The 24454-nt window shown below is 45.5% G+C and overlaps 1 protein-coding gene across 3 annotated transcripts in view; it reads left to right on the plus strand.

Annotated features, from left to right (window-relative positions):
* The window catches only part of thap4 (THAP domain containing 4), an 86972-nt gene that overhangs the window by 36332 nt on the left and 26186 nt on the right, over positions 1–24454 (plus strand). For all 3 annotated transcript variants that reach the window (XM_070882184.1, XM_070882186.1, XM_070882185.1), the window contains 2 exons: positions 15582–15738; positions 17727–17836. In XM_070882184.1, coding sequence (XP_070738285.1) covers positions 15582–15738; positions 17727–17836 — 267 coding nt within the window. The remainder of the gene's footprint in view (positions 1–15581; positions 15739–17726; positions 17837–24454) is intronic.

Below are 24454 nucleotides of genomic sequence, written 5' to 3' on the forward strand. Positions count from 1 at the left end.
TGGAGAATTGAGGGATATGGAGATCGGGTGCGAAAGTGGAGTAGAGGTCGATGATCCAGCCATGATCTTATTGAATGGCGGAGCAGGCTCGAGAAGCCGAAGGGCCGACTCTTGCACCTATTTCTTATGTTCTTACCATTGCCCTCACAAGTAGAAGATCCTCCCAGCAGTTGTCCAAGGCTTGTGTTTCCTCTCCAGATATCTCTGAGCTCCCATGTTTCTGCTTGAGAACAGAAGCCTTGTCAGCTTGGAGGTTGAATGGGCTCTTCCTATCCTGCACATGAAGGTGTTTTCACCCAAGCTCATGGCTAATTACTGAGTAGACAAAGTTAAAATTCTAACCCTCACAGGCCCTACAAGCCATGAATCTCAAACATAGCACTGAGCAGGGGCAATCATCCAGACTGGTAGGAGGGGTCTGTTACAATTGAGTTCTCAAATATTACATCCAAACTATAGAGACTTCCTGACCGGCTTGTTGAAAGGCAACATTAGTTTGAAGATTGAGAATTTGAAACTGTTTGATTTATTTCCAGAAAATAAGCTTGAGAGAAAGCTAAGTACCACGTTGCTACTGTGTCTCAACACCTTCTGTATAAATCTATGTTTTGCAGTAAGGCTGACCAATAGTTTTAGCTTGAGGGATCAGAGTATAGGGTGGGCCTCTTGTACAATGGTGTGTACCCCAATGGTACAAGGGTGGCTCATTAACCTTGAGGCATGCGTTTCTCAATTACTCCACATACAAGATTGAGTTTCAGTTCAGAGGAGGCACAAGTGTTGGGAGAAGCCTGAATCATAATGGCAAATGCTTGTCTTCTTTCAATCAGTTATTGTGAATTTTACTGAGGTACCCACTGTTTTAATGTTGGTGCAGCCTTAAAGAAAGAAGGACTTAGATTTATATAGCGCCTTTCACGACCATCGGACGTCCCAAAGCGCTTTACAGTCAATGAAGTACTTTTGAAGTATAGTTACTGTTGTAATGTGGGAAACGCGGCAGCCATTTTGCGCACAGCAAGCTCCCACACACAGCAATGTGATAATGACCAGATAATCAGGTTTTTTTTATGATGATGATTGAGGGATAAATATTGTCCAGGACACCGGGATAACTCCCCTTCAAAATAGTGCCAGGGGACACTGCACTGGAGTGTCAACTTAAATTTCTATGCTCAAGTCCCTGGAATGGGAGTGGGACCTGAACCCATAACCTTCTGACTGGGAGGTGAGAGTGCTACCCACCAAGCCACAGCTGACACTGTGACACTTTAGTGCAGAACATTACTGAAGGCTTTCTGGAAGTCCTGATAACTTTAATTGGGGCTTGCCAATACCCACTTGGGAGGCCATTTCCTTAAATTTTTCAGCTGGATTTTGTTACTTCCTGAAGTTGTAATGTGGTCTCATTATCTTGCTGTGTTGCTCAGAATAGCAGTGTGGTAAGGTAAATGCACTGAGAGACTTTCAGTAAGGACCTATTCCTAGTTTTAGCTACACTTAAAAACTGCTTTTCCCCCCGCTGCTGCTATTTCTTGCATAAATACCCTTAACAATGGTTTGGTAAAATTCTGACCAGTGCAGTAAAGTTATTGGGCTCAATTTTGCCCAAGCCTGTTTTCTGGCATATTGCCAGAGTTACGTCCGTTTTTCTAGGCCAGAAATGTGCCAGAAATATTTTGCCAAAGTTTTCTCTGTATAATTCAAATTTGGCATCGTGCAGCGTGTCCAGTTGTCTCGGGGAGGTGGAACTTCCTGTCTGCGCCAAAAAAAATGATGATGCACCTTCTGCGCATGCGCGGGGGAAAAAAAGTGAAGTTTTTGACGTTATTTCAATGGACACACATGCGCATTACAGCTCCGGGTTGGCAATCGGCCATTTTTAAACGGCTAGTTTTGTGTGTGACAACGTTGAGTGCTGTGTGAGAGCGTTGGAAAAATCGGAGCTGCAGCAACACAAGATGCAACGCGGTGCAAGGGCCAAAAATTTCTTACAGGATGAAGTGGAGGCACTAGTTACTGTGATTGAGACCAGATGGCAGGAGCTGGACATAAGAACATAAGAACATAAGAATTAGGAACAGGAGTAGGCCATCTAGCCCCTCGAGCCTGCTCTGCCATTCAACAAGATCATGGCTGATCTGTCCTTGGTTATCCACGGCTGGTTATCCCTTCTCTTACCGCCCTTTTTCACTGGAATATATTTTTGTTGAGCACTATGAAAGAGCTCATTAAAAGTCCTCCACTGTTCCTCAATTGTGCCACCGTTTAGTCTGTGTTTCCAGTCTACTTTAGCCAACTCTGCCCTCATCCCACTGTAGTCCCCTTTGTTTAAGCATAGTACGCTCGTTTGAGACACTACTTCCTCACCCTCAATCTGTATTACAAATTCAACCAGCAGAGGTCACATAAAAGTTCCACCCAAAGAAATGAAGAAACACTGGACAGATTCTTAGTTGTCTCTCTCCAAGATCTGTATGGATGGACCACACCCAGGTCTTGTGACTTCTCCCCCCCACCCCCCCCCCCCCTCCAAAACTTATTGCAGTCTTGTGCCTAGTGCAGCAGCCTTCCGCTCGGCACCTCCCCCCCCCCACATCCCCCAGACTTCAGAAATCCAAGCAACCTCCATGTACTCCATTGAAAGGTAGAAACGTTGAGCTTTAATATGGATATTTAAAGTGTTCTTTGACTCCCACCAAAAACTTTGATGAAAAACAATGATGTCTTTCTGCGACGATTTTTCAGTGTGCGCTGCGTTTTGTTTACTCACCAGCTTGTCTATCTGGAGTGGCCAGATATGCCGACCTGGGATTAAAAATTTTGGGGCAAACTGCGAAAAATGATGAAAACTGGCGCAGACATGAGGGTACGCCCCCCTGTGATGTCAAAAAAACCTAACCTAGAAAAATCGTAACTAAAGCAGTTACACCGGCGCAGATTCCAGGGGGAAACTTTGAATTAAATACTTCCACCAGAAAAAACGGTGCACGCCAAAAAAATGCCGCAAATGACCCGGGAAAATTGAGTCCATTGTATGGCAGTTTTCCCCAGTTTCTCCTATAAAGTTGAGCAACCCGTGCCTCACCTTTAACCTCCAAAACCTTTGATCATAACTGTTACAGTCTCCTTCAATTTTATCAATGATACTATGGCAATTGCTCCTCTGAAATCTACCCTTTTCTCCTCCTAAACTGTAATAGTTGATCGTACATGTTGTTTCTCCTCTCTGTATTGATAGCAAGACTCATTGCACACTGTGTACTGTCTGTTGCCTGGGCCCTATGCTCTGGAACTCCCTGCCTAAACCTCTCCACCTATCTTTCCTCTTTTTAAGACACTCCTTAAAACCTACCTCTTTGACCAAGCTTTCGGTCACCTGCCCTAATTTCTCCTTATGCGGCTCGTGTCAAATTTTGTGTCTCATAATACTCCTGTGAAACGCCTTGGGATGTTTCACTACGTTAAAGACGCTATATAAATACAAATTTTGTCGACTCTTACTGTGGTTCTTTCCCATGATCTCAAAGCTGTGGAACTCTTCACACTCTGGCCTTCGATCGCTCCCACAGACTTTAAGCTGATAAAATGCAGACAACATTAATTCAAAGATGGTGACGACCATGTTGGAAACCGAATAAGACAAGAAAGGAAAATAAAATTTCGAGACGTTTTGCTTCACACGGAAACTCTCATTTCCGATTTTTGATCATATTTTCCTTTAAGGAAAGGATTTGGGAATGAGCTATATTTAAGTGTTGGGTTTTAAAGCTGTTATGTCTGTAATGTACCTATGAATAACTCCACGAGGCAATGTGTTGTACTCAAACTGTAGTGACCTTGGTCTTTTATTCGTAACTCCAGAGTGAGGCACAAGCATGGTGAGCAGCCTTTATTACTGGGCCCTGCACACCTAGGGAGGTGACTCAGGTCTCCCACAGCAGTGCCCTCTGGTGGACAGCCTCTGCTACAGGGGCAGGAAACCCCGGTCTCCACCAGTTGCACCTCTAGTGGTGTCAGCATAGTATATACACAGTGTAAACCTTATTGATAGTACATCAGGTAATAAGTCTCCATCTTATGCAACTATACACAGAGAGTATATCTATAGTCTGCATACACAATAAAAGCAAAGTGAATTTGCACAGGTTTTAAAACAAAACACAGGTTGCAGGCATTAAACATGTGAGGAAAGAAGTATCAAAGCTAGAAGAACTATTTTGTGGACTGTCACAGCTCACGGTCTATTTCAAACTGATGGTGAGGGTTAATTATATGATCCCAGGCTTATTCAGTCAGGGTGGCCCTATTCATTTTGGGAATACCTGTTGTAGGAAATATTGCAAAAGCTTCTATAGATAAGTGAAGAGAAAAAGATTAGTGAAGACAAACATAGGTCCCTTGCAATCAGATTCAGGTGAATTTATAATGGGGAATAAAGAAATGGCAGACTAGTTGAACAAATACTTTGGTTCTGTCTTCACGAAGGAAGACACAAATAACCTTCCGGAAATACTAGGGGACCGAGGGTCTAGAGAGAAGGAGGAACTGAAGGAAATCCTTATTAGGCGGGAAATTGTGTTCAGGAAATTGAAGGCTGATAAATCCCTGGGGCCTGATAGTCTGCATCCCAGAGTACTTAAGGAAGTAGCGCTAGAAATGGTGGATACATTGGTGATCATTTTCCAACAGTCCATCGATTCTGGATCAGTTCCTATAGACTGCAGGGTAGCTAATGTAACACCACTTTTTAAAAAAGGAGGGAGAGAGAAAGCGGTTCATTATAGACTGGTTAGCCTGACATCAGTAGTGGGGAAAATGTTGGAATCAATTATTAAAGATGAAATAGCAGCGCATTTGGAAAGCAGTGACAGGGTCAGTCCAAGTCAGCATAGATTTATGAAAGGGAAATCATGCTTGACAAATCAAAGCACATGGTATTGGGTGTAATGTACTGACGTGGATAGAGGACTGGTTGGCAGACAGGAAGCAGAGAGTCGGGATAAACGGATCCTTTTCAGAATGGCAGGCAGTGACGAGTGGAGTGCCGCAGGGCTCGGTGCTGGGACCCCAGCTATTTACAATATATATCAATGATTTGGATGAAGGAATTGAGTGTAATATCTCCAAGTTTGCAGATGACACTAAACTGGGTGGCGGTGTGAGCTGTGAGGAGGATGCTAAAAGGCTGCAGGGTGACTTGGACAGGTTAGGTGAGTGGGCAAATGCATGGCAGATGCAGTATAATGTGGATAAATGTGAGGTTATCCACTTTGGTGGCAAAAACATGAAGGCAGAATATTATCTGAATGGTGGCAGATTAGGAAAAGGGGAGGTGCAATGAGATCTGGGTGTCATGGTCAGTCATTGAAAGTTGGCATGCAGGTACAGCAGGCGGTGAAGAAGACAAATGGTATGTTGGTCTTCATAGCTGGGGGATTTGAGTATAGGAGCAGGGAGGTCTTAATGCAGTTGTGCAGTTGGTGAGGCCTCACCTGGAATATTGTGTTCAGTTTTGGTCTCCAATCTGAGGAAAGATATTCTTGCTATTGAGGGAGTGCAGCAAAGGTTCACCAGACTGATTCCCTTGTTGACAGGACTGACGCATGAGGAGAGACTGGATCGAATGGGTCTATTTTCACTGGAGTTTAGAAGGATGAGAGGGGATCTCATATAGAAACATATAAAATTCTGACTCGACTGGACAGGTTAGATGCAGGAAGAATGTTCCCGATGTTGGGGAAGTCCAGAACCAGGGGACACAGTCTAAGGATAAGGGGTAAGCCTTTTAGGACTGAGATGAGGAGAAACTTCTTCACTCAGAGTTGTTAACCTGTGAATTCCCTACCGCAGAGAGTTGTTGATGCCAGATCATTGGATATATTCAAGAGGGAGTTAGATATGGCCCTTATGGCTAAAGGGATCAAGGGGTATGGAGAGAAAGCAGGAAAGGGGTACTGAGGTGAATGATCAGCCATGATCTTATCGAATGGTGGTGCAGGCTCGAAGGGCCGCATGGCCTAATCCTGCACCTATTTTCTATGTTTCTATGTTTTTCTTTAAACATACCAAAGGGTGAGGAGTCATGCTAACATCACTAATGGCGGCCGGAGTCTGTGAGGGATAGCCTCCCACCAGCTGGAAAGACAGAGAAAAGGAAGAAGAGACATGGGTGGATGGGCAGCTGGGTCTGGCCTCGTGAGGGGAAACTCCCTCCCAGCCCAGAGCCAATCATGATCAGAAGGTTAACCAGGAACTGATTAGTGTAGTGTGGCATACCTTTAATTTTTTCTTGTTCTCATGGAGTACTCTGTTGTTAGTTGAATGAAATCCGTATGACAACCTGCTGTCTGTAAAATAAAGCGGCTTAATACTTCATATCTGGCTTGGCTTCACTAAAGTATTTCATAAGAACATAAGAAATAAGAGCAGTAGGCGGGCCCCCTTGAGCCTGCTCCACCATTTAATAAGATCATGGCTGATCTGATCATGGGCTCTGCTCCACTTCCCTGCCCGCTCCCCATAACCCTTGACTCCCTTATCTCTCAAAAATCTGTCTATCTCCACTTAAATATATTCAATGACGCAGCTCCCACAGCTCTCTGGGGTAGAGAATTCCAAAGACTCACTACCCTCCGAGAGAAGAAATGACGACTCATTTCTATTTTAAATGGGCGACCCCTTATTCTGAAACTATGTCCCCTAATTCTAGATTCCCCTACGAGAGGAAACATCCTCTTTGCATCTACCCTGTCAAGCCTCCTCAGAATCTTATAAGATCACCTCTCAGTCTTCTAAACTCCAATGAGTATAGGTCTAAACTGCTCAACCTTTCTTCATATAACAACCCCTTCATCTCAGGAATCAACCTTGTGAACCTTCTCTGAACTGCCTCCAATGGAAGTATATCCCTCCTGAAATAAGGAGACCAATACTGCACATAGTATTCTAGATGTGCTCTCACCAATACGCTGTACAGTTGTAGCAGGACCTCCTTACTTTTATACTCCATCCCCCTTGCAATAAAAGCCACCATTCCATTTGCTTTCCTAATTACCTGCTGTACCTGCATACTAACATTTTGTGTTTAATGTACAAGGATCTCCAGATCCCTCTGTACCGGAGCATTTTGTAACCTCTCTCCATTTAAATAATAATTTGCTTTTTTATTTTTCTTACCAAAACCTCACATTTTCCCACATTATATTTCATCTGCCAAATTTTTGCCCACTCATTTAGCCTGGCTATATCCCTTTGCAGATTCTTTGTGTCCTCCTCACAACTTGCTTTCCCACCCATCTTTGTATCATCAGCAAATTTGGCTACATTGCCTTCATCCAAGTCATTAATATAGATTGTAAATAGACCGCTCCAGAATCCAGGGAATTTTGTTACATTACAACCAATGCATCCACTATAACTGCAGCCACTTCTTTTAAGACCCTAGGCTGCAGGCCATCAGATCCAGGGACTTGTCCACCTTTAGTCCCATTAGTTTGCTTAGTACTTTTTCTCTAGTTATAATTGTTTTAAGTCTGCCCCACCTCCCCACAATAGCCCCTTGATTATCATTTTTTGGGATGCTATTAGTGTCTTCTACCATGAAGACAGATATAAAATATTTGTTCGAAGTCTCTGCCATTTCCCTGTTTCCCATTATTAATTCCCCAGTCTCATCCTCTAAGGGACCAACGTTTACTTTTGCTGCTCTCTTCCTTTTTATATAGCTGTAGAAACTCTTACTGTCTGTTTTTATATTTCTTGCTAGTTTACTCTCATAAACTATCTTCTCGCTCTTTCTCGTCCTTTGCTGGTTTCTAATAATTTCCCAATCCTCTGTCCTTCCACTATTCTTTGCAACATTGTATGCCTTTGTTTTCAATTTGATACCATCCTTTACTTCCTTCATTATCAACGGATTTTTCATCCTTTTAGAGTCTTTCTTTCTCGCTGGAATATATCTTTGCTGAGAGTTATGGAATATCTCCTTAAATGTTTGCCACTGGTTATCTACCGTCTTACCCTTTAATTTATTTCCCAGTCCACTTTAGCCAACTCTGCCTTCATACCTTTGTAATTGCCTTTATTTAAAATCAGGACACTAGTTTGATTCCATTTTAATTCAGTTCAATTCCATTCATCTTTGGAAAGATTGGTGTGAGGATCCATGTGAAAGACACGATATCTAATTCGGATTAGAACATAAGAACTTAAGAATATAAGAAATAGGAGTAGGCCATTTTGCTCCTCGAGCTCCGCTCAATAAGATCATGGCTGATCTGATCATGGACTCACATCGACTTCCCTGCCCGCTCACCATAACCCTTTACTCCTTTATCGCTCAAAAATCTGTCTATCTCCGCCTTAAATATATTCAATGACCCAGCTCCATAGCTCTGGGGCAGAGAATTCCACAGATTTACAACCCTCTGAGAAGAAATTTCTCCTCATCTCAGTTTTAAATGGGCGGCCCCTTAATCTGAGACTCTGTCCCCTAGTTTTAGTTTCCTGTAGGAGTAGAAATATCCTCTCTGCATCCACCTTGTCGAGTCCTCATTATCTTATAAGTTTCAAGAAGATCACACCACATTCTTCTAAACTCCAATGTGTATAGGCTCAACCTATCCTCATAAGTCAACCCCCTCATCTCTGGAATCAACCTAGTGAACCTTCTCTGGATTTTTCAACATTCCATTGACTCTGGATCAGTTCCTATGGAGTGGAGGGTAGCCAATGTAACCCCACTTTTTAAAAAAGGAGGGAGAGAGAAAACAGGGAATTATAGACCGGTCAGCCTGACATCGGTAGTGGGTAAAATGATGGAATCAATTATTAAGGATGTCATAGCAGTGCATTTGGAAAGAGGTAATATGATAGGTCCAAGTCAGCATGGATTTGTGAAAGGGAAATCATGCTTGACAAATCTTCTGGAATTTTTTGAGGATGTTTCCAGTAGAGTGGACAAGGGAGAACCAGTTGATGTGGTATATTTGGACTTTCAGAAGGATTTCGACAAGGTCCCACACAAGAGATTAATGTGCAAAGTTAAAGCACATGGATTGGGGGTAGTGTGCTGGCATGGATTGAGAACTGGTTGTCAGACAGGAAGCAAAGAGTCGGAGTAAATGGGGACTTTTCAGAATGGCAGGCAGTGACTAGTGGGGTACCGCAAGGTTCTGTGCTGGGGCCCCAGCTGTTTACACTGTACATTAATGATTTAGACGAGGGGATTAAATGTAGTATCTCCAAATTTGCGGATGACACTAAGTTGGGTGCCAGTGTGAGCTGCGAGGAGGATGCTATGAGGCTGCAGAGCGACTTGGATAGGTTAGGTGAGTGGGCAAATGCATGGCAGATGAAGTATAATGTGGATAAATGTGAGGTTATCCACTTTGGTGGTAAAAACAGAGAGACAGACTATTATCTGAATGGTGACAGATTAGGAAAAGGGGAGGTGCAAAGAGACCTGGGTGTCATGGTACATCAGTCATTGAAGGTGGGCATGCAGGTACAGCAGGCGGTTAAGAAAGCAAATGGCATGTTGGCCTTCATAGCGAGGGGATTTGAGTACAGGGGCAGGGAGGTGTTGCTACAATTGTACAGGGCCTTGGTGAGGCCACACCTGGAGTATTGTGTACAGTTTTGGTCTCCTAACCTGAGGAAGGACATTCTTGCTATTGAGGGAGTGCAGCGAAGGTTCACCAGACTGATTCCCGGGATGGCGGAACTGACATATCAAGAAAGACTGGATCAATTGGGCTTGTATTCACTGGAGTTCAGAAGAATGAGAGGGGATCTCATAGAAACGTTTAAAATTCTGACGGGTTTAGACAGGTTAGATGCAGGAAGAATGTTCCCAATGTTGGGGAAGTCCAGAACCAGGGGCCACAGTCTAAGGATAAGGGGTAAGCTATTTAGGACCGAGATGAGGAGAAACTTCTTCACCCAGAGAGTGGTGAACCTGTGGAATTCTCTACCACAGAAAGTTGTTGAGGCCAATTCACTAAATATATTCAAAAAGGAGTTAGATGTAGTCCTTACTACTAGGGGGATCAAGGGGTATGGCAAGAAAGCAGGAATGGGATACTGAAGTTGCATGTTCAGCCATGAACTCATTGAATGGCGCTGCAGGCTCGAAGGGCCGAATGGCCTACTCCTGCACCTATTTTCTATGTTTCTATAAAGGATCATTAACAGAAATCTCGCGTGACACAGTTGCGCGATCGTGGTACCCTTGTTGACTTTGTCTTCAGTATTCAACATGATTATTTAAACCTGGGTGTACCAGAGATAGCTTGGTCTTAAGATCTCTTTTCATCATGAGTTCAGCAGGTGAGACCCCTGTGGGTGTGTGGGGTCTTGTCTTGTAACTCAGTAATATGCAAGACAAGCGGGTTTGCAGTGACCCTTGGGTTACTCTCCTCATGCTTTGCTTGATAATTTGTACTGCATGTTCAGCTTGCCCGTTGGACGCAGGCTTGAACGGTGCTGACTTTACATGTTTTATGCCATTATGTTGCACTAACTCCTGACTGGTGAACCTTGACCCATTGTCGCTCACCACTATGTCAGGCAGACCATGTGTCGCGAACATGACATTGAGATTCGCTATGTTTGCCGTGGACATGCTGGATCACATGATTATTCATTCTATCCACTTCAAATAAGCGTCCACCACCACTCAATCATCTTGCCCAGGAAGGGACCTTCAAAATCTACATGGATCCTGGACCAAGGTTTGGATGGCCACGACCACAGACTCGATGCGATTCCGCTGGTGCTTTGCTGAGCTGTAATGCAAGTGTTGCACTGATGCACGCATGCTTCCAGCTCAGAATCAGTTCCTGGCCACCATACATGGGACCTGGCGATGGCCTTCATCATTACTGTTATATATGTAAACTTATATTTAATCTGTACAGCCAGCAGAGGGCTCATCTCCTGGAGCTTGGGAGCACAGGTATTTAAGGAGACCTCACAGGTCGGAGAGGCACTCTGGAGATCTGCAATAAAAGACTACGGTCACACTTTACTTTGAGTTCACAGTATTCAGTCTGACTCTTTCTCCATACATAACAACTGGCGATGAGATACAGATAGCGAAAACAGTGGGCATCCTGGAGAAATTCTCGGAGGGAGATGATTGGGAAACTTTTGTGGAGCGACTTGACCAATACTTTGTGGCCAACGAGTTAGATGGGGAAGAGAGCGCTGCCAAACGTAAAGCGATCCTCCTCACCGTCTGTGGGGCACCAACGTATGGCCTCATGAAGAATCTACTCACTCCAGCGAAACCCACGGAGAAATCGTACGATGATTTGTGCACACTGGTCCGAGAGCATTTGAACCCGAAGGAAAGCGTTCTGATGGCGAGATACCGGTTCTACACCTACAAAAGGTCTGAAGGCCAGGAAGTGGTGAGTTATGTTGCCGAGCTAAGACGTCTTGCAGGACATTGCTCATTTGAAGGACATTTGGAGCACATGCTCAGAGACTTTTTTGTACTTGGCAATGGCCACGAAATCATACTTTGCAAACTTTTGACTGTAGAGACCCCAACCTTGAATAAGGCCATAGCGATAGCCTAGGTGTTCATTGCCACCAGTGACAATACGAAGCAAACTCTCAGCAAGTGCTGCTACAAGTACTGTGAACAAAGTGATGATGTTTTCGAATCGTAACGTACAGGGCAGGTCACACATACCTGCAGCTGCACATCTGCAGATGTCTGAGTCCACCATCAAGGGTGATGAATGCAAGGCCATTAACACTTTGTTGGTGCTGCGGGGGTGATATCGTTTCCATACATGCCGATTCAAAGGATACGTTTGCAAGGGCTGTGGAACAATGGGACACCTCCAACGAATGTGCAGGCGAGCTGCAAATCCTGTTAAACCTGAAAACCACCATGCTGCAGAGAAGGATAGATCCACGGAGAACTAGAGCCTCAGAATGAGGAGGCAGAGGTACATTGGGTGCACACATTCACCACGAATTGTCCCCTGATCATGCTGAATGTTGAACTAAATGGACTCCCTGTGTCAATGGAGCTGGACGCGGGCGCGAGCCAGTCCATCATGGGCAAAAAGACTTTAGAAAGATTGTGGTGCAACAAGGCCTCAAGGCCAGTCTTAACTCCAGTTCGCACGAAACTAAGAACTTACACAAAAGAACTGATTCCTGTAATCGGCAGTGCTGCCGTAAAGGTCTCCTACCATGGAGCGGTGCACAAGCTACTACTCTGGGTGGTACCGGGCAATGGTCCCACGCTGCTCGGTAAGAGCTGGCTGGGAAAGATACGCTGGAACTGGGACAACGTCTGAGCGCTATCGCCCGCTGACGACACTTCGTGTGCCCAGGTCTTAAACAAATTTCCTTCGCTGTTCGAACCAGGCATCGGGAAATTCCAAGGAGCAAAAGTGCAGATCCACCTAATTCCGGGGGCACGACCCATCCATCACAAGGCGAGAGCAGTAACGTACATGATGAGAGAAAGAGTAGAGATTGAGCTAGACCGGCTGCAAAGAGAGGGCATCATTTCACTGATCGAGTTCAACGAGTGGGCCAGTCCTATCGTCCCAGTCCTCAAGGGAGACGGCACCATCAGAATCTGGCGATTACAAAGTAACTGTCAATCGTTTCTCCCTGCAGGACCAATGCCCACTACCAAAGGCCGACGACCTCTTTGCAACGCTGACAGGAGGAAAGACGTTCACAAAGCTGGATCTGACTTCAGCCTACATGACGCAGGAACAGGAGGGCCCTCACCTGCATCAACACCCACAAAGGTCTTTTTGTTTATAACGCATGCCTGTTTGGAATCCGATCAGTGGCGGCGATATTCTAGAGAAACATGGAAAGTTTACTGAAGTCGGTCCCGCACACCATGGTCTTCCAGGACGACATCTTGGTCACAGGTCGGAACACAGTCGAGCACCTGCAGAACCTGGAGAAAGTTCTTCGTCGATTCAACCGCGTGAGGCTCAGGTTAAAACGCTCGAAGTGCATTTTCCTGACGCCTGAAGTGGAGTTTTTGGGAAGGAGGACTGCGGCGGGCGGCATCAGGCCCACCAACGCGAAGACGAAGGCAATCGAGAACGCACCGAGGCCACAGAACGTGACAGAGCTGCGGTCGTTTCTGGGACTCCTGAACTACTTTGGTAACTTCTTACTGGGTCTCAGTACACTGTTAGAACCACTACATGTCTTACTACGAAAAGGGGACGAATCGGTTTGGGGCAAAAGCCAAGAAAATGCCATTGTAAAAGTGAGAAAACTGTTGTGCTCAAACAAATTGCTTGTATTGTATGATCCATTTAAGCGTTTGGTACTAGCATGTGATGCATCGTCATATGGCGTCGGGTGTGTATTGCAACAAGCTAATGATTTCGGGAAACTGCAACCGGTTGCTTATGCATCCAGGAGTCTGTCTAAGGCTGAGAGAGCCTACAGCATGATTGAGAAAGAAGCATTAGCGTGTGTCTATGGGGTAAAGAAAATGCATCAATACCTATTTGGGCTAAAATTCGAATTGGAAACTGACCATAAGCCACTTATATCCCTGTTTTCCGAGAGTAAAGGGATAAATACCAACGCATCGGCCTGCATCCAGAGATGGACGCTCACATTGTTAGCATACAACTACACCATCCGCCACAGGCCAGGCGCAGAAAACTGTGCCGATGCTCTCAGTAGGCCGCCATTGCCCAACAAGGGGGTGGAAATGGATGGCGCAGCCCGCAGATCTAGCCATGGTTATGAAAACATTTGAAAGTGAGCAATCACCCATCACTGCCTGGCAGATCAAAACCTGGACAAGCCAGGACCCCTTATTATCTCTAGTCAAAAGCTGTGTGCTTCACGGGAGCTGGTTCAGTGTCCCAGTGGAAATGCAGGAAGAGATAAAGCCACTCCAGTGGCGCAAAGGTGAAATGTCTATACAAGCAGACTGCCTTCTGTGGGGCAATCGAGTAGTGGTCCCCAAGAAGGGCAGAGACACCTTCATCAATGACCTCCACAGTACCCACCCAGGCATCGTAATGATGAAAGCAATAGCCAGATCCCACGTGTGGCGGCCCGGTATCGATGCAGACTTCGAGTCATGCATTCACAGATGTAATACATGCTCGCAGTTAAGCAATGTACCCAGGGAGGCGCCGCTAAGTTTATGGTCTTGGCCCGCCAGATCGTGGTCTAGGGTGCACATTGACTATGCAGGCCCGTTCTTGGCTAAAATGTTCCTTGTGGTTGTAGACGCGTATTCCAAGTGGATTGAATGTGAGATAATGTCGGCTAGCACGTCCGTTGCCACTACTGAAAGCCTGTGGGCCATGTTTGCCACTCATGGCTTACCTGATGTCCTGGTGAGCGACAATGGGCTATGTTTTACCAGTTGCTGAGTTCAAAGAATTCATGACCCGTAACAGGATCAAAAATGTCATATCTGCCCCGTTTAAACCAGTGTCCAATGGTCAGGCAGAGAGAGCAGTGCAAACCATCAAGCAAGGCTTGAAGAGGGTAACTGAAGGTTCACTGCAGACTCGCCTATCCCGAGTCCTGCTTAGCTACCGCACGAGACCCCACTCACTCACTGGGATCCCACCTGCTGAACTGCTCATGAAAAGAGCACTTAAGACAAGGCTCTCGTTCGTTCACCCTGATCTACATGAACAGGTAGCGAGCAGGCGGCTTCAACAAAGTGCATACCATGATAGCGCAAATGTGTCACGCGAGATTGAAATCAATTATCCTGTATTTGTATTAATTATGGATAAGATCCCAAGTGGCTTCCCGGCACTGTCATGGCCAAAGAGGGGAGCAGGGTGTTTCGGGTTAAACTTTCAAATGGACTCATTCACCGGAAACACTTGGACCAAATCAAACTCAGATTCACGGACTATCCTGAGCAACCCACCTTGCACCCTACCTTTTTTGATCCCCCAACATACATACATGTTCAAAAGGTACCCAGGGCTGCTGCTGACTGGATGTGGCAGCTCTGTAGTCCTCTCTCCTTATGCTGTTAGAAGTTGGAATTCTAATGGTGCTTGACATGCAGCCTGGGGCCTCGGTCCAGGTGGGAGAATGAATCAAGGATCTTGGCGTGATCCTACACTTCCGGCCAGGAGCTTGATGAGAGTGCGATCAGAGAATTGCTTTGGAGCTGTGTAATTTTCGTCTCGTACTCCGAGCACGGCTTCCTGCTGGGATCATGGACTCTTGAGTTTTCTTTTACAGCACGGCACTGTCGGAGGTGCAGACTTTCGGATCAGACGTTAAAACAAGGCTCTGTCTGCCCCCTCAGGTGGACATAAAGTTCCCGTGGCACTATTTTGAAGAGCAGGGGACATAATGCTGGCCAATATTTATCCCTCAATCAACAAAAACAGATTATCTGTCCATTTATCTCATTGCTGTTAGCGGGACCTTGCAGTGCACCAATTGGCGTTTTCTATTTTACAACACTTCAAATGTACTTCACTGGCTTAAAGCACTTGGGATTTCCTGAGGTCATGAAAGGGTCTATAGAAATGTAAGTTCTTGTTATAAAAACTTTTCCATTGACCTTTTTCCCCCTCTAGTTGTTCATCTGAACCCAGCTATTGAGCCTCTGTCTTGGATGTTGGGAAGCTGGATTTCCGAGGCCCCGGGGAAAGGCTGCTACCCAACTATAAAACCTTTCCAGTACATGGAGGAAGTCCAGGTCACGCACGTTGGCCAGCCCATGCTGAACATCGCGTAAGTCAGAATGTCTTTTTTGCAATGTTCAGCAAAGTAATAGCCGAGTGCACAGCTTTGTCAGCTCTGTCCAGTTGCTGATCAGCAGCACAAGTGTTGGTTTGCCCAAAACAGTGAAGGAAGGTTTGCCGACCAAGAAGCTGGAATTTATTTTGTTACTAAAATTGCATTTGTAGAGTAAGTAGGTAGTGTTGATGGTGCTTTGCAAGGAAGGGTGGGAGGTTTAAGTGAATAGCCATAGATCAGCAATTGGTAGGATTACTGCTTGCAGTGTATGAGGCAGTTTTACCTGTTCTGCATCTGGGGCTGTTGGATCTCCAGGGCATTGCGAACGCAAGAGAACTGGGAGGGGAGGATTCGTACCGTAAAGAAAGAAAATGAAAGACTTGCATTTTATATAGCGCCTTTCATGACCACCGGATGTCTCAAAGCACTTTACAGCCAATGAAGTACTTTTGGAGTGTAGTCACTGTCGTAATGTGGGAAACGCGGCAGCCAACTTGTGCACAACAAAGGAGCCTGGCTGATTCTTTAATCAATTGGATGTGTTCCTTTATTAGTGTGAATTTCTCTCCACCCTATTTTTCCTGTATTTGCTGCGCCTAAGCAATCCAATAGTCCCAGACGGGCAGGAAAATCTGCCTCCATTTATTTTGGATTGCTGAGGTGCTGTAACCCTCAAGAGAAACTTCTTGCCCTGAGAATGTGGAAGTCGCTGACATATGGAGTAGTTGAGGCGAATAGCGTAGATTCATTTAAGGGGAAGCTAGATAAATACCTGAGGGACAAAGGAATAGAAGGATGTGTTAATAAGGTTGGATGAAGTAGGGTGGGAGGAGGCTCGTCTGGAGCCTGGTTCTATGTAATCTGAAAGGATTATGGTGTACAGCTGGCTTATGTCATTATTTGTATGAACAGGTGAGGGTTTGGGTTGTAGGAATGTTATGGCAATGATTGGGTCAGCAAACAACAGCATGTTACCGCACAGAGTGCAAGCGGGTATGCTTGTACCTGTTTCATTACATAATGAGTCACCAGGCTTGGCTGTTCAATTGTGAGGAGGTGCTAAGTGGCAGCTAAAATCTTCTCTGCAAGAATAGCTGAGGACCGTCATACAAAAATTGGCACGCTCTGTCCATCCTCTTAGCTGGGTATGGTACGTTGTACAAGGAGAACACAGAGAAAGAAAAGATCTGGAGAAATCATGCCCTGTTTTTAAAAAGTAATCAGCTAAAACAAAATACTCATTTTGAGAGAGGAATGAAGTTTGTGCTTGTCTCCAGTAAGTCAGTAGAAATTGCCTGCTCTAGTGTAGGAGTATGGAGGCCTTGTGGCGAGCAGCATTCTTTTTATATGCGGTCACCCAGCATTAAAGCACTGACCACACTCGACCAGCTCCATTGGGCGGGCCACATTGTTCACATGCCTGACACACGACTCCCAAAGCAAGCGCTCTACTCGGAACTCCTACACAGCAAGCGAGCCCCAGGTGGGCAGAGGAAACGTTTCAAGGACACCCTCGAAGCCTCCTTGATAAAATGCAACATCCCCACCGACACCTGGGAGTACCTGGCCAAAGACTGCCCTAAGTGGAGGAATTGCATCCGGGAGGGCGCTGAGCACCTCGAGTCTCATCGCCGAGAGCATGCAGAAAGCAAGCACAGGCAGTGGAAGGAGCGTGCAGCAAACCTGTCCCACCCACCCTTTCCTCCAACGACTGTCTATCTCACCTGTGACAGAGACTGTAATTCCGGTATTGGACTGTTCAGTCACCTGAGAACTCATTTTTAGAGTGGAAGCAAGTCTTCCTCGATTTCTATGCCTATGATGATGATTTTATATGCAGGTGACTTTGCTTGGGATATGCCCGAGAAGTCCCACCTGTTCTTCACTCCAGTTGTAAATATACCTGATAACCCTCACTTTCCAGTAACGATTGTTAATCCTTCACACCATACTCTGACTAACTTTCCTCACTTATTTTACAGATTTAATGGTTTCAATCCAGAAACCAAGAAGCCGATGCATCGAGAGTGTGGCTTTATCAGAATCAAGCCCGGCACCAACAAGGTGGCATTCATCAGTGCCCAAAATACAGGTACAGTACCACCTCCACAGAATGCTGTCCATGTGTGGTCTGCGTTGGGAAATAAAGAGCATGTCAGCTGCAAAGTATAATGCAATTGGCTGCTGCAAAGGGAAGGGTCATTAAATTTTTTTGTTTATTGAGCCATTGCTCTTTCATATTTTGGCCGAGCCAGAAGTCTGATGTGCATGGACGTTTATCACTGTACTTCCAAATATCTCCAAACCAAACTGCTGAGAATTGTCACGTTTCAGTGCACGTTCTCTCCCCACAAGGACACAGCGCAGGAAGGTTAGTTGCAGGTTGGCAAGAGCTAAGCCCTAGGCCCAGGTGCAAGATTCAGGATCAAACGGAGCTGAATTTGTGACAGCATGGAAATGGGTTGCCGGCAGACGGATTGCTGCCTGCGTTGACCCATTGCTCACCACCCTTTATTGGGAGGCAGCCTCATTGTGCCCCTCCCTCTCTGCCAAAGTCCACCCAATGAGGGGTCCAGCCCACGAGGGGCTGGATTAAGCAGGTACACCTGCTGTGCAGCATTGGACTAGAATACCTAGGTGTTTACTGTATCGCAAGTTGACTTGTGTAGGTCCTTCCACTGCCTTGCTTTGCTGCAGAAAATTCACCCAATAGTCTCTAGAATTATTGTCGCCACACCTTAAGACATGGCTGTTATTTTGGGTTTCCCCCAGCACGTTTTTCTCATGTTAACGGCTTGAAGCAGATCACGTTTTCACTGATCTGAGATCTATGGTTTTCATTCTTTTTTGCCCCTCCTTTGCTTTCTCACTCACTGGCACATCCACTCTGGCTCTAACACACAAAGCTGGGCTCATCTGAAAGCAGTTTCAGACGGGGCGAGCCAAAAATATCGAGAGCAAAGAAACCTCGAATGTAACCCCCAGGACTAACAGTCCAATTCCAATGAATTGCTTCGTGGAGAACACGTACGGTGCCTAATACTAATCAATTGAGACGGTGTCCCGATAGCCTACTGTGTACAGGCTAAACCACTGATCAAAAGTATTTAAAATCAATGATTTGCAACAAAAAGATTGCAGGTAAAAATACTGAAGTAAAACTCCTCAGTGGGTTAATCTTTTCAGGGTTGCTTTCAGCTTTTCTTGTTTCTTAAAGGAATGGTGCAGTTTCCTTGGCAACCAAGTTGCGAATGAGAGAAATGATCAGTTAGTCTGTGTCTCCTGGGCCCCGGTCAGTTCCCTCTACAAACTCTTGCCTCTCCTTCGCCCCTCCTGCTGTGCCTGCCTGCACTGCAATCAGTGACCTGGCTTCGTGGCCGTCGCCCTCCTTCCCCCCCCCCCCCCCCCCCCCTGCACTGCTCCCTCTAATGGCCCCGGCCTGCTGATGGTCTTGCAGGCCGGGACCGCACCGATTACCGGGCCGGGCCACCACACGCTGCTCCCTCTAATGCAGCCTTTCAATCACAGTAAATAATGTCAGTCCACAAATGTCAGGGCTACTCATAAGCACATGTAGTCAGTCTTGTAATTTACTCTCCCCATCTCACTTGGCCCATTACACTGAACCTGAAACACTCGGGAGAAGCAACTTGCACTAAACACAGAGGGTCAGGCGTGACAAATGTCACCTATTGGGAGTGAGATCTGTTTCTTTTGGGTTGAAACATTGAACATGTTTGGATATCCCTCTGGAAAAAAATCATAGAATCATAGAACATTTTGACACAGAAGGCGGCCGTTGGGCCCATCATGTCTATGCCGATCAAAAAAGAGTTACCCAGCCTAATCCTGCTTACCTGCTCTAGGTCCATAGCCCTGTAGGTTATGGCACATCAAGTGCACATCCAAGCATGTTTTAAATGTGGTGAGGATTTCTGCCTCTACCACCCTTTCAGACAGCGAGTTCCAGACCCCCACCACCCTCTGGGTGAAGAAATGTTTCCTCATCTCCCCTCTAACCCTTCTGCCAATTACTTTAAATCTATGCTCCTTGGTTATTGACCCCTCTGCTAAGGGAAATAGGCCCTTCCTATCCACTCTATCTAGGCCCCTCATAATTTTATACACCTCAATTAAATCTCCCCTCGGCCTCCTCTGTTCCAAGGAAAACAACCCCAGCCTATCCAATCTTTCCTCATAGCTAAAGTTTTCCAGTCCTGGCAATGTCCTCGTAAATCTCCTCTGCACCCTCTCCAGTGCAATCACATCCTTCCTGTCATGTAGAGACCAGAACTGCATGCAGTACTCCAGCTGTGGCCTAACTAATGTTGTATACAGTTCTAGCACAACTTCCTTGCTTTTGTGTTTTATGCCTCAGCTAATAAAAATTTAAAAGGTATTTGGAGTGCTGTAACCTACAGGGCTACGGACCAAGAGCTGGAAAGTGGGATTAGGCTGGATAACTCTTTTTATTATTCCATATGCCTTTTTAACTACCTTATCGACCTGTCCTGCTACCATTAAGGATCTGTAGGCATATACTCCAAGGTCCCTCTGTTCCTCCACATCTCTCGGTATCCTCCCATTTATTGTGTATTCCCTTGCCTTGTTGCCCCTCCCCAAATGCATTACCTCACACTTACGGAATTAATTCCATTTTCCACGTTTCTGCCCAACTGACCAGTTTATCGATATCTTCCAGCAGTCTAGAGCTTTCCTCCTCACTGTCAAACACACGGCCAATTTTTGTATCATCTGCAAATTTCTTAATCATACCCCCTACATTTAAGTCTAAATCATTAATATACATGCCAAAAAGTAAGGGACCTAGTACTGAGCCCTGTGGAACCCCACTGGAAACAGCCTTCCAGTCACAAAAACACCCCTCAACCATTATACTTTGCTTCCTGCCACTGAGCCAATTTTGGATCCAATTTGCCATTCTCCCATGAATCCCATGAGCTTTTACTTTTTTGATCAGACTACCATGTGGGGCCTTGTCAAAAGCCTTGCTAAAATCCATGTAAACTACATCAAAAACACTGCCCTCATTGACCCTTCTTGTTACCTCCTCAAAGAACTCAATCGAGTTAGACGTGACCTTCCCTTAACAAATCATGCTGACTGACTTTGATTAATCTGTGTCTTTCTAAATGAAGGTTTATACCGTCCCTCAGAAATTTGAAAGGTACTTGGAGTGCCGTAACCTACAGGGTAAATTACTGATTCCAGTAATTTACCCACCACCGAGGTTAAACTAACTGGCCTGTAATGGCTCGGTTTATCCCTTCCTCCCCTTTTAAACAATAGTACAATGTTAGCAGTTCTCCAATCCTCTGGCACAACTCCTATAGCCAGGGAGAATTGAAAAATGATGGTCAGAGCCTCCGCAATTTAGATAGAAACATAGAAAATAGGAGCAGTAGTAGGCCATTCGGCGCTTCGAGTCTGCACCGCCATTCAATATGAATTATGGCTGATCCTCTATCTCAACACCATATTCCTGCTTTTTCCCCATTTCTTCCCTTGTTTCTTTTAGTAGCCTTGGATATAGTTAATCCGGTCCTGGTGATTTATCTACTTTCAAAGATGCTAAACCCCTTAATACTTCCTCTCTTACTATGTTTATCCCATCAAATATTTCACTATCTTCCTCCTGAATTTCAACATTGGCATCGTTCCCCCTCGTTTGTGAAGACAGCCTCAAAGTGTTCACTTAGTACCTTACCCACATCCTCCGCCTCCACACACAGATCACCATTTTGGACCCTAATAGGCCCTACTCTTTCCTTCGTTATCCAATTGCTCTTTATGTAATTGTAAAACATCTTTGGGTTTTCTTTGCTTTTACTTGCCAGTATTTTTTCATGCCCTCTTTTTGCTTTTCTAATTTCCTTATTAATTTCACCCCTGCACTTCCTGTACTCTTCTAGGCTTTCCGCAGTATTGAGCTCACGAGATCTGAGATGGGCTTCCCTTTTTTGCCTTACCTTACCCTGTATGCACCTCATCATCCATTTGGCTAGTGGCAGTCCTACCCTTTTCTTTGTGGGAACATGTTTACCCTGAACTCTGTGTACCTCCTTTAATTTGACAAAGTAACTTGTGTAAATGACTTTGCAGTCTGTGTTATCATCAGAAACTCTCAACAGTTCCCTTGGATTTGACCGCTCTGTTCTGCATTATTGCATCACCATTATTGGCAAGATCATTTATAGAAACAGAATGCGCCCAGAGGCACCAAATATGTTTCTTTTTCTTAATTTTATTTTGCCTCGATCATTAGCGAGGTTTTTGTAAATAGACATCTATACAAATAGACAATTTTTTTTGTCACATAGATATGACATTATTTTTTAAGGCTTTTGCTTCAGCTTTGAATGTCAAGATGTAACAAGCTGGATGCTAAAATAACCTCAGGGCACCTGACTGAAAGAAACTGCGTTTTGAAACAAATGTAAGATGCAGCCAGCAATGAATTCTTCCTTTCAGAGAAGGATTTATTTTAAGTGCACACACCCTACTTACACATGTTGCAGCAAGGGACGGTTCATGCCATTCTCTATCACCAATTCCTTGGCACATTTTACACAACCTCATCATAAGCAGTCCCTCGAAGCGAGGATAACTTGCTTCCACACCAAAAAGGATGAGTTCACAGGTGTTTCAATGAAGGACCTAATATTCCAGGTCCTGAACTACATCCTGAAGGGTGGAAGATGCCTGTGCGTGGATTTTTTTAACGTGTGGTGGCTGTTGAACACTAGCCACCACACGGGTTTGACAGAGCTAGGTCTTGGTCCAGTGGCAAGGATTAACCAGGACGACTGGAGACCAGCTCTGCTGCACGGACCTAGTACGCACACATATCGCAGCGTGGGCTGTCCTGTGCTGCCCCTGGGTCCTCTCCTCTTCTGGCCCCGAACTCACGCCTCTCCTGGGCCCTGATCACATCCCTCCACAGTCTCTCGCCCTCCTTTGCCCCGACCTCGTCTCTCCTGCTGTATCTGCTCATGCTCCAATCACCGACCTGGACCTTGATGACGTCACTCTTCGCTGCCGTCGCAGCTCGTGCTGCTCCCTGAAATGGCGCTGCACCTCCGCTCCTTTTATGGCCCTGACCTGCTGCTAGGTGTGGCCTCACTGGTATGGTCTTAACCCTGTGAGGATTAAATGGTGTTATAAGCTTTCCTACCAGTTACTTTTACTCTGCCTTCTCTTCCTCACCAAATTCTGGAATGCTGCACTATAATTAGAAGCAGGTATTGTATTCAAGAACACTTTCTTTCCTGCCAATTTCAACACAAGTCCCTTCATCTTTGTGGATTCAAGTCTAGCCCAGACATGAGGCATAAAAAGTCTCTCTGCTGCGGAAGGGTCCTTATTTAAATGGGTTTGGAGCAATTTCAGTTCTGCTCCATGTGGGTACGAATTACCTGTTCAGCACCAACTGGCACTAAATTGTCAGTTTCATTTAGAGGACCTCTGGAATGTCGCGCGTACAGTCTGAGGAACAGTTCTGAGGTTGGGGTTCAGGAGTATTGATGGAGCAGTACAGCGAATGTTTAACCCCTGATCAGTGGTGTGCCTGACCACAGAGATAGGGCAGTGCCGAGAGCGCTTTACTCTGCATCGAACCTCTGCTGACAAAGGGGTCGTTGTGTGTTTTATAAAAAACTAACTTACTTTCCTCACTGACTTCTTCTACCTTGATCAAAGCAAAAGTAACCCATACACCTCTTTACCTTAACTGTACCAAAACAAAGGTTGAGTTCTGAAGATCACTCTTCAGAAAATCAGCCAACATTCTGCTTTTTCCCAATGCTATCCTGAATGTGCTGATTCTTGCTGGTGTTGTCAACTTGCTAGTACCTCCCAGAAGAGGCGAGGGCCCAGGGGCAGCACGGACCAGCGATATGTGTGCACACTAGATCCGTGCAGCAGAGCTGGTCTCCAGTCGTCTTAGTTAATCCTTGCCACTGGACCAGGACCAAGACCTAGCTCTGTCAAGCCTGTGTGGTGGCTGGTGTACAACGGTCACCCCACGTTTAAAAAAAAAATCCACCCTTCAACATGCAGTTCTGGATCTGGAATATTAGGTCCCTCATCGAAACACCTGCGAACTCATCCCTTTTTGGCGCGGAAGCAAGTCATCCTCGACATGAGGGACCACATGATGATGATGATGATGATGATGATGACCTCCTTTGAGTAAACCATGGAGGATTTTACAAGCATGACTCTCTCCTCATCCAACATTAACACATGCATATTGCCCTGGGGGTTCCTTCCCTTCCCCATGGCCCAAAGCCTAGGGCACTTTGGACTAATTGTGACACCACAGCTGCTGTCCCATTTGAGATCAGTTAACCCGGATCAGGGGAACCGAACCTATGAGCTTCACGGGATATGTGGTTTGATGTTTGGAATGTTGACTAATTGTCCAGAATTGATCTTGCCTGTATTGAGAAATGTTTTATCTGCACTTCAAAGGGCACAGACATACATTGGATGGGATACGGAGAAAGCCGTATGAATCATCCAAATGGAAAGGGATGAGCTACGAGGATAGATTAGAGAAGCTTAAACACTACAATCTGTAAAGAAGCAGGTTATAAAGAGACCTGGTTGAGGTGTATAAAGTATTAAGTGGCATAGGCAAGGTGATTCCAGAATAATTAGATTTATTTGAAAGGATTCTAGGAAAGGC

This window comes from Pristiophorus japonicus, chromosome 6 (genome assembly GCF_044704955.1).
Source record: "Pristiophorus japonicus isolate sPriJap1 chromosome 6, sPriJap1.hap1, whole genome shotgun sequence".
Classification (NCBI taxonomy): Eukaryota; Metazoa; Chordata; class Chondrichthyes; family Pristiophoridae; genus Pristiophorus; species Pristiophorus japonicus.